Source organism: Mastigoproctus giganteus, chromosome 5, assembly GCF_048544385.1.
Source record: "Mastigoproctus giganteus isolate SK-2022 chromosome 5, ASM4854438v1, whole genome shotgun sequence".
Classification (NCBI taxonomy): domain Eukaryota; kingdom Metazoa; phylum Arthropoda; class Arachnida; order Uropygi; family Thelyphonidae; genus Mastigoproctus; species Mastigoproctus giganteus.
The window spans coordinates 201,563,348-201,577,606 of record NC_143579.1 but is presented as its reverse complement, the minus strand read 5'-3'; the positions used below and the strand labels follow the sequence as shown (position 1 = coordinate 201,577,606).

General features: G+C 37.1%; 1 protein-coding gene across 1 annotated transcript in view; it reads left to right on the top strand.

Annotated features, from left to right (window-relative positions):
- The window catches only part of LOC150086009 (calcium-transporting ATPase sarcoplasmic/endoplasmic reticulum type-like), a 516,950-nt gene that overhangs the window by 374,359 nt on the left and 128,332 nt on the right, over positions 1–14,259 (top strand). Inside the window, 1 exon segment of the mRNA XM_090374328.1 lies at positions 4,590–4,808. Coding sequence (XP_090230454.1) covers positions 4,590–4,808 — 219 coding nt within the window.

Here is a 14,259-nt window from a genome sequence, read left to right as displayed (position 1 = left end):
AAGCATTTTCCAAAGTATTTCATATGAATCATCAACAAATCAAAACAACAGCAGAAAAGGAAAAGTAAATTTTGATAAGAGTACCCCTCCTCCTTATAATAAACCCTATACAATGTCTGATTTAAAAGAAATGAAATAAGACCTCCAACAGTACTGCTGCTGCGGATGGTTAGACTACCTTATGCTACAGAAACTAAATGAACACAGCTCTGTTGTTACTTCTGATACTTTCAATTGAATATTTTGTGAGAATTCTTATTTGTCATCCTGGAAACATGCAATTATTGTAGCTATTCCTAAACCAGGAAAGATTGGTCATCTCTGATTAACTATCAACCTATCTTTTTTGTAAGATCCTAGAGAAAATGGCACATAAGCGGTTAGATGGGTTGTTGAATCCAAAGCACTAATAAATCAAAATCACTTTAGTTTCCAACAACACAGATTGCTTGACCTTATGTTCAAAGCAAAAACTGACATTTTATAATGCATTCATAGAAATGAGCACCTAATCATGGTTAGTCTGAACATAGATGAAGCCTTTGATACCACATGGTATTGGCTTCTCCAGTATCTTCACCCCCTTGTGTTGCAAGATCACGTGCCACTCCTAATTCAAAGTTTCCTCTAAATTAGAACATTCCAAGCCTGGTATTCAAATGTCTGCTCTCAGACCTACATTCAGGAAGAGGGTGTTTTTTGCAAGGATCAGCAGTGGGCACTACACCCTTTGCAATCAGGTTAAACACCATTATTTAAAAAAAAAAAAAAAAAAAGGTAAACTTCAGCCAGTAATCAACCCACTGCACGATCGAAGCCTCCTCAATGATTCATGTTGAGTGAAATGGACCATTATCTGCTGTGCTGGTTCAGTGAGGGTTGGCAGGTTGACCATATTTAGCAATCAGGGGCTTGAACCCAGTCTTCTCAAAGAGTGTGTGTGCTACTGCAGTCCCATTCCTGACCATTCGGCTATGAACACCATGATGCAAGATATTCCAAAAACCATAGGAACCTGCCTGGACATTGATCTTGCCATTTCCTATAATTCACAATAAAGTGAACACTACTGAAAGAAAGGCACCTTCAAATCTCAATAAACAAAATAGAACTTAGTGTCAAATAATGGATATTTTTTTTTTCTGATAAAAAGACTTTTGTCATCAACTTATGTAGAAAAAACCTCGCTGTCTCAAATTATCTGATTTGTGGGTTGAATCCTTGACAGTTAAACTAGATTTCTGCTATACCGTGGGGTGCTTATCAGTACACCTTAATTCATTTGTACTGCATGCTAATTAGGTCTTGTTTAAGATTATGGTTTCCCCCATCTATGACTGCGCTAGGAAAGGTCCTTATAAAGTTAATACATTTCACCACAGTGCCTTTAGGATCACTTTGGGTGCTTTCAGAATGTCTCCAGTCCAAAGCCTATATGTAGAGAAAAATGAGCATCCACTTCGCCTCAGAAGAAATGTGTTATTACTATACTGTGCAACAAAATTTTAAAGTTTCCCTCTACATCCAATCTGGCCATAATTCTTAATCATCAGTTGATAAATTACTATATGAGTAAAGCAAGTGAAAATAAGCCTGCTGGAATTTTAATGCAGGAGGTAATGAATGGTTGAAGTATAAAACTAGATAACATATTTTGGGAAACATATGCATCTATCCCTGCATGGTTCAAATATACATCTGTCTGACTATTTTCAAGATTTCAGAAGGTGCTCTTTATTAAATATAGACTTCAAATGGTTATATGCTGTCCATTCATTTTATAATTCACAGTGTTATTAAATATATGCAGATTGTGCAAAGACAGTCAGCAGTTGGAGCAGCGACATCTCCTGTCTTTTCCACATCTATATCCCTCCTAGTTGAATTCAGTGTCTGTATATTCATATGGTCTGAACTATGTGCAATCGAGGTAGCGTTAGAAGATATTATGCTGCAGATGCTAAAGTCGTAATACAGTGGCAGCCACATAAATTACATTTCTGTTAATTTTCTCCTAAAACAAGCATTACAACTGAAATAATTTGTTACAACTAATGTAATATGATTATGCATTTTATTGATAAGAAAATAAATTAAAGAAAAAAATATTTAGACATTTATTTACAAATAATCACAGAAATTCCTTGCAGTCATATTAATGCCTTTTCATTGTGACCAACGTTTGAAATATTAAGATTTAAAAAAAAAAGAAAAATAAATGGTTGTTGATACCAATAGGTCTTCTATAACAGGTATTAATATTTTGTTGGCACACCATGAGCTTTAATTACTGACATAATCACTGCTTAGTTCATATGGGAATAATGGTTTCTTGGAATGTTATCTTGCTTGGTGACACTTTAGCAGGAATTTAATTCCCCATAAGTGACACTTTTGGGTTCAAACGAGGACTATTTCTGGGCCATAACAAGGATCGGATATAGGGTCAGTGTTTTAAACAAGTTAAAATTAGCATACTATAAATTGTGTTAAATGATTATGTAATGTTACACTAACCTTATGCACAGTGTGACAAGGTGCAGAGTCATGTTGGAAAGCAATTTTCTGTTCCTTGAAAGAGGTCTTGGATGACTGTCAGAAGAGTTTCCTTTAAAATTTTTGTGTAATAGTCATCATTTACAAAATCTATTCTGCCCATTATGCATCCCTAAACTATCTGGCCCAACAGAAACTTGACTGCTGATTGAATGAATAGTCAGGGTGATAAGCTTTGTTAGATCTACACCTAATGTAGTATTTATCATCCCCTCTGTGGAGGTTAAGACTAGATTCATGGGTGCCTCCGTAGCCAGGTGGGCAGGAGCAGCAGTGCGTAGTACACGCTTCTTGATGAGACGGGGGTTCAAGCCCATGACCACCAAATACGGAGGATGCGGAAATGACCTGGGGATATGCGGTGGTCATTCCCTGACTGCCGCATATCCCTAGAGCAATATGGCCTTAGTTGACCAAATAACAAACTAGATTCATCAGGGAATATTAAATTCCCATTGCTGAATTGTCCAATTTACATATTCTTTAGCCCAGGCTAGTCATTTTTTTCCCTCATAGATTTTGTCAGTAGGGATTTCTTAGCCCAAAATAAAGACAAGTATGAACTGGTTATTACCCTTCTCCCCCATCCAATGAGTTTCAATTTTTCAAATATTTTCTTACTGCTACGTTGCAAATTTGACTTTGTTTCCTTGTCCTCTAAGTAGTCTAATCAGACAACATCTTTTGTAAGTATCTGGGATTGAAATTCATCATAAATAGTTCCTCTGCCTACATTATAATTTAATTTTTTTTTTCTTTTATGTAAACCCCAAACACGAGAGGTATTAGAACCTCTAGTACTTAGTACCATGCTTGTGTTGGAGGTTGAGAAGACAAAAGAAGATATTTGTTGACATTGGACTTGAACTTCTGTAGACTGTAATTTTCAAGAAATACATATGAAGGAAGGTTGTTCCAGAAAACGGCAGTTGAATGAATAAACGAGGAAGATAAAGTTGGTTCTGTGAGTTTGAAGTTGGACAGTAAATGGATGTTGGCTGGTGGCGGCACATGTTCGGGCTGTTTTGAAAGAGAGAGCGGGAATTATAGAAGCCAATTCAGAAGAACAGTGCCCATGGAAGTATCTGTAGAAGAAGCATGCAGCAGAAACAGTCTGTCTATGAGACAGCGAGTGGAGAGACTGTTAGAGATGAATCATTAATTAACCTAATTGACCTCTTCTGAATGGAATCAAAAAGCCTGAGAGAGGTTTTGGGGTCACCACCCCAGATGTGGGAACAATATTCCATGGCAGGGCAGATTTGCGATTTTATACAGAGTGAGCAGCTGTTTGGAAGAAAAGTAACGCCGAGAGCGAAAGAGAAAACCAAGTTTTTTTAGATGCAGAGGAAGCAATATTTGTAATGTGCTTGTGCCAAGAGAGAGAGATTAGAAGTCAGGGTAATCCCCAAAAGAAATATATAATTTTGCCTAGAAATCGGAGTGCCACTAATGATAAGCATAGGTGCAGAAGAATCCTTTTTGTGAGATATAAGACAAGACTGAGTTTTAGAAGGGTTAAAATCAACTAAGTTATCTTTGCCCCACTGGAGAATTACCTGAAGATTGGCATTTAAGGAATTGCTAGCAGATTTTCGAGAAGTTGAAGCTGATTGAACAAGGAAAGGCTTCTCAAAATGGAAAGTGGAATGCAATGTGCTATCATCAGCAAAACTATGGATAGGATTTCCAGTCAATTAACATATTAGATAAGATAGAATGTGATTTAAGATTCTGGTACAAATTAACCATAGCCTCTGATGTCACCAGTAATATTATTCCTATTGTGCATTGCATTATTAGATTTAAAAAAAAAGTGTTCAACAAATTATGTCAATGCATAATTGAACCTTTGAAAGGCTTGGTGGATAAATTTACTTTTAATTTTGTTAAATTTTAATTATAAAGTTTATTTTTAAATAAATGTTAATATTCTACACCTGTGTTTTTTATTGTGAAAAAGTTAAATACAAGTAATTTACCCTGTAAATGTTTTCAAATACTGATACAGTGTCTTGTTATTTTTAAATAAGGGTGCTCCTGAAGGTGTATTGGAACGCTGTTCTCATGCCCGAGTTGGTAGTTCCAAAGTTCCTCTGACTTCCAGTCTTAAATCTCATATTCTTGAATTAACAAAACATTATGGTACAGGTAAAGATACTCTAAGGTGTTTAGCCCTTGCCACCCTTGATAGCCCACCTAAACCTGATGATATGGACTTAGCTGATTCAACTAAATTTGCTCAATATGAGGTAAGCTTGATCACAAAGGCAAAATCTTATGTGACCTAAATTATTTTTTTTAAATAATACAGTTGGATTTTATATTTGATTTCTTTTGTTATCATTTTGGTTACATTTAAGTCCTGCCAAATGTAGTTGATACAGAGAATGTAGTTAATAGCAATTTGGCCTTAATTTAATGGCATGACAGCATTTAAATTTAAAAATTATGTTAAGCTATCAGTTGCTTAAAGATGTACAGATATTCTTGATGATCCATAACTATAAGAGTATATTCTTTGAATTTCTCATATTCATCAACAGATATTTCACTGAAATTCTAAGAATTCTTAGAATTTCAGGTACTATAGAGGACCAGTAAAGATGTAGATATTCCAAGTGCTCTTGATAAAGAACCTAATATTGACATGCTTCTAGTTAGTGAACCATTAGTTATTTCACTAATTACCAGTTTTTTGGTTTTTTCTGTCTCACACTTGTTATTAATTTTGGTTTTTAATAACAAAATTTATATACACAGCACTATTTTACTTACCTGCCTTTTCCTTTGCCTTCCCTAACTAACCCATAATTTACACTTCCATGCTTAGTATTCTTTCTCTCCTCTAGTAAGCCATGTTACCGCTTCTGTCAGTAGTTGTGGTTGTGGGGTCAGTCAGTCAATTATCCAAAGCAAATCAGAAAAGCCATCCAATTTGCGAATGGTGGTGTAATCCATTCACCTGTTTTTATTTTATTTTTAGTACTGTATTATATTTCTTTCATGGTGCCACATGCAAAATCAGTTTACTAGTAATGATAAGTACATTTAAAGATATAAATACAGTAGGACCCCCATATATGTGGGGGAAATGTTCCAAGACCTACCAGGCGCCTCCTTAGCCAGGTGGGAAGAAGCAGCAGTGAGTAGCACACGCTTCTTGATTAGACTGGGGTTCGAGCCCGTCACCACCAAATACAGAGGATGCGGAAAGGTCAGGGAATGACCACCGCATATCCTTGAGCAATATGGCCTTAGTTGCTAATGCTCCTAAAAAAAAAAAAAAAAAAAAACCAAGACCTACCGTGGATATAAGCGAACACCTGCTGACCCCATATATAACATGATTTTCTTTTACAGTCAGTCCTCATATAACACGTTTACATTACACAAATTCGATCATACACAATTTATAAATAGAGGAACAGTATCGTATATAACACGAACCGAATTCGCTTATGCACGATTCACCTTTGTGTTTACAAGAAATAGCAGTCGAATGCGGAATCGCCTGAACTGAACGCAGCATGATAGGAATGAAGAGAAGATGCTGAAAATGTATTTGTTTTTATATCAGTGAAGGGGAAACACATTTCACCATAATAATGTAAATACCCACACAATTTCATCTATTGGTATTATTGCAAATGCAATTAGATCAATTTTACTACCAGTTTATAAGATTCCACTAGCAGAAATGCAACTGGAAATTGTTTTTAGAACCCCCCAGAAATGTGTTTTAGTAAAATGTGAGCTAGTGAGGTGTTGATAGTGTCTCTGCCTTTATTGTGTTGTTTATTCAGTTGCTACACACGCCAGCTTTGTTTATGTGTATCAAGCGTGCCTCCTCATTTTGTAATTGTGCTTTATTTCCTATAAATTAGTAAATACTTAAAAAGTGTGTAAAGGAAGCATCCTGGTAAAGACACTACAGATTCAGAGAGAAAAAGAAAAGCAATATCGATAGACAGAGGTGGACTAAGTCAAAAATCTTTACCTGGGAAAATTTGTAGTGGCCTCATACTAGCGTTTATGTCCAAAATCACACCAGCCTCCATCGTGTTCTGCCCACCGGGGTTTTCCCAGTAAGGCTTATGGCCAGTCCCCCTCTGTAAATAGAGAAAAAAATATGAAATTGTGAAACACTTTGAGCAAAATGAAAGACCATGTGATATTGCACGTGCTACAGGTCTAAATGAGGCAACATCGAGAATTAGAAAGAATGCAGAGAAAATAAAAACAACTTCCATAGCAGGAACAACTGTGTAACAAAATCCATTAGATCAAGACACAAAGAATTGGAAGAGATGGGACGTCTGTTTGGATAGAAGATCAAACAAAGAACAAGTTTGCTTACGATAGAAGCAAAAGCATTAGCAATATTTTGTTATGGAAAATTCGTAATAATTATTATTACGGAATCGTAATAAAATACATAAGTATTTTATTACGATTATTTATTGTTTGGTAATGTTTTGGTTACAAATATGTGTTCAATCTTGGGTTGTCGGCACCTAACCCTATTTTTCCCAATAGGGCCTGTTATTTATATTAGATTTTGCATTGCATGAGAGTTTCTAGGAACACAACTATCGTGCTATACGAGGACTGACTGTACATACATATAATAAAGAAGTTTTAATTGATAAATGAAACACACAGTAAGACATTACCAACATTAAATACGCTAATAATAAAGTACAGTAGACCCAATTTACCAGGATCGAATTAACCAGGACACTTCAAGATTTCAAATTAAAAAAAAAAAAAAAAAATCAACCAGAAATCATAAAATTCAAATAATAACTAGAATAGGTATAAACAGATATTTTGCAAGCTTGTCACAACTAAGTGACAGGAACCGGCATTATAGTCTCACAATAACCTTAGTTATTTGGAGATTAGTGTACCTATTGTCTTGCAACCCCTGCTGCCTTCACACCTACTGCTCAAAACAAAAAAAAAAAAAAAAAAAAAGACCAAACATTTAGTTTGATTAGTGCGTCGCGTTGATTGTTGTGTTCCATCGCACTGCAAAAGGAAAAATTGGTTCATTATTTTTTTGTCAGAGATGTCGGAATTTTTTTTTTTTGTTTGTTTAGAAATCGTGAAGATGATGGACAAACGCAAGAGTTGCTTCCAAATTAAACAAAAACTTGAAATTATTCAAAAGTTTGAAAACGGTGCATCTGTTAAATCTTTAAGGAACCATTATAATGTTGGTGACCAAACCATATGCGACATGTAAAAAATAAAAGGAAGCTATTTGATTTAAAATCAACATCGTAAAAAATAAAGGGAAGTATCGTATTGGATATGAGGGTAGTACGTTTTAAGTGTTTTCATTATTTTTTTTTTTTTTTTTTTTTTTATCCGTGGTTAACCACGGGTAACTGAATCAATGGATACAGGGACAGAACTGTATTATATTTTTGCATCTGAAGAAGTGAACACAGTAAGCTAATCTTTTCAATATAGCAGTTGTGATGAAAAATGCTTTAAATACTGTTTGTCAAGCAGAAAAAGTAACAAAAGCAAAAAAGTAATTTGCATGCTTGCCAACCCTTCCAGTGGAGATGGAAATTTTCCATAATCGGATGTCTTCTGGTTTTCTCATAGGTTCAGTTTTCTTCTGATTTTTATCCAGGTTTATTTTTCAATTATACAAATATGTTATTTATTTCACTTGCAAACTTAGAATGTTACTGATGTTGGCTGGATTTTGGAATAGCCTGTACAGGTAAAATTCCATCCCAAATCCACCATTTTCTGAAATGGATATCATTAGTCATTAGCCATGTGGTGCAAGGAAGCCTGAGGCTTTTGCTGCCCCAGCCAAAAAAAATTTCTGAGTTAGCCTGAGAGAGAGAGAGAGAGAGAGAGAGAGAGAGAGAGAGAGAGAGAGAGAGAGAGAGAGAATCACCAAGGAAGAGAAGAATGATTGTATCCAGCTCAGGACCCTGGGTGTGCCAAGCCCATACTCACCAGATGTGAGCCCCTGGGGTTAATAAGAGTCAGCTGGCAGCTTGCATTCTATTAATTCTGTTTTGAAGCTGACAGACTTTCAACATTTTGTAAATAAATGTGCTAGGGCCTTCTGAAATTGTGACCAAGTCTGCTGACTGCCAAACCAAGTTTACACCAGTTAATCAGATTTATTTCTATTTCTTTTATTTCATTCAGTTGAAACAGCGTATAATCACTTTATGCAGCTAATGTTTTTTTTATTTTTGCTGTACGCATAAACACAGTAAATTTTCCTAGATAGTAGATGACTCAGTGAAAAACAGCCAATTTGCTTATTGGAGGCTCAAATTGGTAAAACTCATGCTTACTTACCAGAGCAAAGCTCTGACAACCACTATCTCTTTAGAAAGGATAGACAGGATAGGAAGGGAGGTGGTGTTATGCTGTTAATTAAGAAAAACATAAAATCAAAAGAAGTGCATCCAGTTGATATAGATGAACAGTGCACTGTTGAGTCAGTTTGGTGTGACATAAGCACTGTGAAAGCAAAAATAAGAGTAGGAGTGTTTTATAGACCTAATGACTCGAATGAGTACAATGAACAATTGTACAGAGAAATAGTGGGCTAGTAAATAAGAATGTCTTATAATGGGGGATTTTAACTTCCCAGATATTGACTGAAACTTGTGGGTTGGTCACTCACATACTAGTAAGACTTTTTTGGATTTATTGGATGATTGTTTTCTGCAGCAGCATGTTCGAGAGGCAACTAGAGAGGGTAATACCCTTGATCTGGTTATCAGCAGTGATCACATTGTACTGATGTGAGATTTACTTAAAGATATAATTACCATCAGGGGTAAAGGAAAGGGTTTTTGCTTCCGTAAAGGTGAGTAGTACAGTGGGATCAACTGACGATTTTACCAACAGTAAATACTAAATGGGAAGCATTCAAGGAATTAATCGTGGATGCTACTAAAAGTTTCATACCTATTAAGAAATATTGTTCAAGGTTTAGGCCTAAATGGTTATCAAATGAATTAATGAGACTAGTGACAGAGAAGAAAAATGCATGGGGTGCATATAAATTATCAAGAAGCCTATGGCAGATATAAGCTAGTCTGTAATCAGGTCACAAAGGAGGTTAGGCCGGCGAAGGCAGATTACGAGAAATCTTTGCCAAAAGATGCTAGGAAAAACAACAGGGATTTCTTTACTTATATAAACTCTAAAAGGAAGGGGATGTATCTGGATTGGTCCACTTGATATCGATGGTTCGACTGTTGATGATCCTGCTCAGATAGCAAACAAACTGAATGAGTATTTTGCACCTACATTCACACATGAAGAGTTATTAAGGTTTGAAAATGGCAGAAGGTTATCAAATTGTAGCAGGGTGCTTAATGATTTTGTAATAACTGAGAGCAAAGTAGAGGATAAATTGTTGAAGTTAAACATAAGAAAAGCACCTGGGGTGGATGGATCTATCCAGTTATATTAAAGGAGGTGGCAAAGCAACTAAGCAAACCCTTAGCCATAATTATGAGAGCATCCTTGGACTCGGGGGAGGTCTCCACGGACTGGAGATGTATCCCCAATTCACAAAGGGGGATCGAAGGGTGACACGAGTAATTACACACCAGTTAGCTTAACTTCTTTTCCGGGTAAAATAATGGAGTCACTGGTTAAAGATGCATTGCAGGATCATCTAGACAAGATGGTAACAATAATTCAGACACAGCATGGGTTTGTTAAGGGAAAGTCTTGTCTGACAAATTTGATAGGATATTATGATGTGGTTACAAAGGAACTGGATGCAAAAAATAATTTTGATATCATATATTTGGATTTCAGGAAAGCTTTTGATACTGTTGCGCACGAAAGACTACTGCACAAATTGGAGCAGAATGATATTAAGGGTATGTTGCTACAGTGGATAAAAGGATGGTTGAGTGGGAGAAGACAGAGGGTGGTAATTAATGGGTGCTGCCCTTCGTGGACTAATGTTATTAGTGGAGTCCAACAGGGTTCGGTGTTAGGTCCTCTGTTGTTTTGTATATTTATCAATAATGATGAAGGTATATCAGGCTTAGTGTTGAAGTTTGCAGATGATACAAAGGTTGGTAGGGTTGTTAATGACAGTAATGGCAGTGTGCTACTGCAACAGGATCTAGATAATTTGGGAGATGGACCAAGAAGTGGCAACTGAAGTTTAACCTTGACAAATGCAAAGTACTGCATAAGGGTAGACGTAACCCCAGAGAAACGTACCAACTGTGTGTGGTACTACACTTAAGGTGGTAGAAAATGGAAAAGACCTGGGAGTAATTGTGCAGTCAGATATGAAGTTTTCTGAACAATGCAGACAGGCTGCCAGGGCAGGTCATGGGTTTTTGTCAATGATATATAGGAATTTTTGTAGCAGGGAAAAGGAGGTGATTGTCCCTCTGTATAAGGCAATGGTCAGGCCACGTCTTGAGTACAGCGTACAGGTCTGTAGGCCTCATTTTAGGAAGGATGTAGATTTGCTTGAGCGTGTACAGAGAAGGGCAACAAGATTGGTGAGGGGAATGAAGGGAGCCTCTTACCAAGAGAGGCTTAAGTTCTGCAAATTGCAGTGGCTGGAGACTAGGCACCTGTGAGGTGATCTGATTGAGGTGTATAAGGCCTTGAATGGGTTGAACACGCTGAATTCTGATGGGAAACTTCCACTTGTTCAGATTACGAACCTAAGGGGGCATAAATTCAAGTTGAGGAAAGACAGGTGTAGAATAGATGCGCAGAAATTTGCCTTTAGCCAGTGGGTGGTTAATTGCTGGAACAAACTTCCATCTGTCGTGGAAGTTGATAGATTAAATAAATTTAATGAGGAAATGGACAGGCATTTGGAGGGAATGGTGCGATTTTTTTTTTTTTTTTTTTTTTTGGCTGATGCTGCATAAGATCCTACATCTGTCTTTCCTCAATTTGAATTTATGTCCTCTCAGGTGATTATTTTGAGCAAGAGGCAGAATCCCATCAGCATTGAGCATGCTCAAACCATTCAAGGCTTTATACACCTCTATCAGATCATCTCGTCAGTGCCTAGTCTCCAGACACTGTAATTTGCAAAACTTAAGCCTTTCTTTGTAAGAGCAACCCTTTTGTTCCATTCACTAATCTTGTTGCCCTTTTCTGTACATCCTTCTTGAAATGAGGCCTCCAGACCTGTATACAGTACTCAAGGTGTGGCCTAACCATTGCCTTATACTAGGGAATAATCACCTCCCTAGTCATGCTAGAAAACTTCCTGTATATATCATTTATAAGACACCATGAGCTGTTCTTGCAGACTGTCTGCACTGCTCAGAGAACTTCATATCTGCCTGCACAATTACCCACAGGTCCTTTTCATTCTCTACCACGATCAGTGTAGTACCACAGAGTTGATACGTTGCTCTGGGGTTGCTGTTTCCCATATGTAGTACTTTACATTTGTCAATGTTAAACTTCATTTGCCACCTCTCAGTCCATCTGCTCAACCTTTCCAGATCCTGTTGCAGCAGCATAGCATCTGTAGTGTCCTTAACAACCCTGTCAACGTTTGTATCGTCTGCAAACTTGGACATTAAGTTTGATATACCATCATCAGTATTATTTATAATATACAGAAAACAATAAAGGACCCAACACTGAACCCTGAGAGACTCCACTAATAACATTAGTCCACAATGAGCAGGAATTTATGCCCCATTGGTTACTACTCTCTGTCTTCTCCCCCTCAACTACCCCTTTATCCATAGAAGAAATTTGCCTCCATTGCCACACAGCTCCAATTTGTGCAGCAGTCTTCCATGTCCAACAGTATCAAAAGCGTTTCTAAGATCCTAGTATATAATATCAAAGTTATTCCCTGATCCAGTTCTTTTGTGACTACAGCATAGTATCCAATCAAATTGGTCAGGCAAGACTTCCCCTTAACAAAACTATGCTGTGTTCCAGCTATAACTGAAGTCTTGTCTAGATGATCCTGTAGTGCTTCTTTAACCAGTGCCTCCATTAAATTTCCTGGAACAGAAGTTAAACTCAGGGGTCTATAATTACTTGTGTCAGCCTTTGATCCTTCTTTGTGAATTGGGGTCACATTTGCACATCTCCAGTCAATGGGTACCTCCCCTGAGTTCAAGGAAGCTCTCATAAATATGGCTAAGGGTTTGCTTACTTCCTTTGCTGCCTCCTTTAATATAACTGGATAGATCCCATCCACTCCAGGTGCCTTTCTTGTGTTTATCTTCAACAATTTCTCCTCCACGTTACTCTCAGTTATTACAAGATTATCTAGCTTACTGCCAGAGTTGAATACACCTCTGGCATTCCCCTCGCTGAATAGCTCGTCATATGTGAATGTCGATGCAAAATATTCATTTAGTTTGTTAGCTACCTGAGCAGATCATCAACAGTTGAACCATCTATATCAAGTGGACCAATCTGATTCATCCCCTTCCTTCTAGAGTTTACATAAGTAAAGAACTCTTTGCTGTTTTTCTTTGCATCCCTTGCCAAAGATTTCTCGTAATCTGCCTTCGCCTGCCTTAACCTCCTTTGTAACTTGGTTACAGATCAACTTATATCTACCATGAACAGAGCAAATACCTGATGGATGAGAATGAGAACCTAATAACCAACGACGAAGAGATAAGAGGAACATGGAAGAAGTATCTTGAAAATCTGTTGAACGTACAGGACAGCCAGCAAAAGGAACAAATGCAGGTTGATCATAAAAGAGGGGGTGAAAGCGAAGATAATGGAGAGAGAGAGAGCAGACAGACTTGACTTGGAATGATGTAGTACAGGCATGGAAATACATCAAGACAAGGGACAAGGTATTCTTTTATTGATTGTGGCCTCCAGGGTTACCCCTATATACCGCTGTAGGTTATTTATAGCCGGCAAGTGTGTGTGTGTGTGTGTAAGTATATATGTCTGTTATGATGGTTGTTGTTTGCTGGCCCTGGAGTCTTAGCAGCGGGAGGCAGGGAGCAAGCTACCTGCGTCCCTAGCCGCGTCGAGGCGCTCCAGGAACTATCTAAATTACACTAAGTGGGATTCCAACAAGTGGAATCCTGGTTATAATAAATAAGGAATAGGGAGGATAAAGCAGGAGAAAAGAAAGTAGAAGAAGAAAAGTGAGCGAAACACTCTCTCAGGAAAAGAAGAAATAGGAAAGAGGAAAACACTAGTTGGAAAATCTGACAAGCGAGAGCTTGAAGAGGTAAAATTTTGAAGCCTGAAGGCTTGTAATTTTGAAAGAAAGATTCTCCTAGCTGGGAAGGAAGTCCAACCTGCACCAACAAGGGGGAAAAGAAAAGTCTCAAGGAATAAACATAGGTAATGTACAAGTGGCTATTAAATAGCCACTTAAAAGAATAAATTAAGATAAATAATAAATACTTATGTCACCGATATGAAACATAGCAGTAAACATATTAACAAATTACACTGCATAAGCAGAGAGTAAAATATACAATATTTACAAAATAAGTAATTAAAATCTTAGCTGAAAACTAGTCAACCAAGAAATTAACAGAAATAGTCAACCAGAAGAAATGCAGAAACATATATACAAAGAGACAAACAGAACTCACCCAAGGCAAAGATATGCCAAAGGCAAAACCAGTAAATACTGTACAATAAATTAGTTAACCAAATCAAAAGCAATTCTAAATTTAAATCTAAGAATAACAAATCAAAATC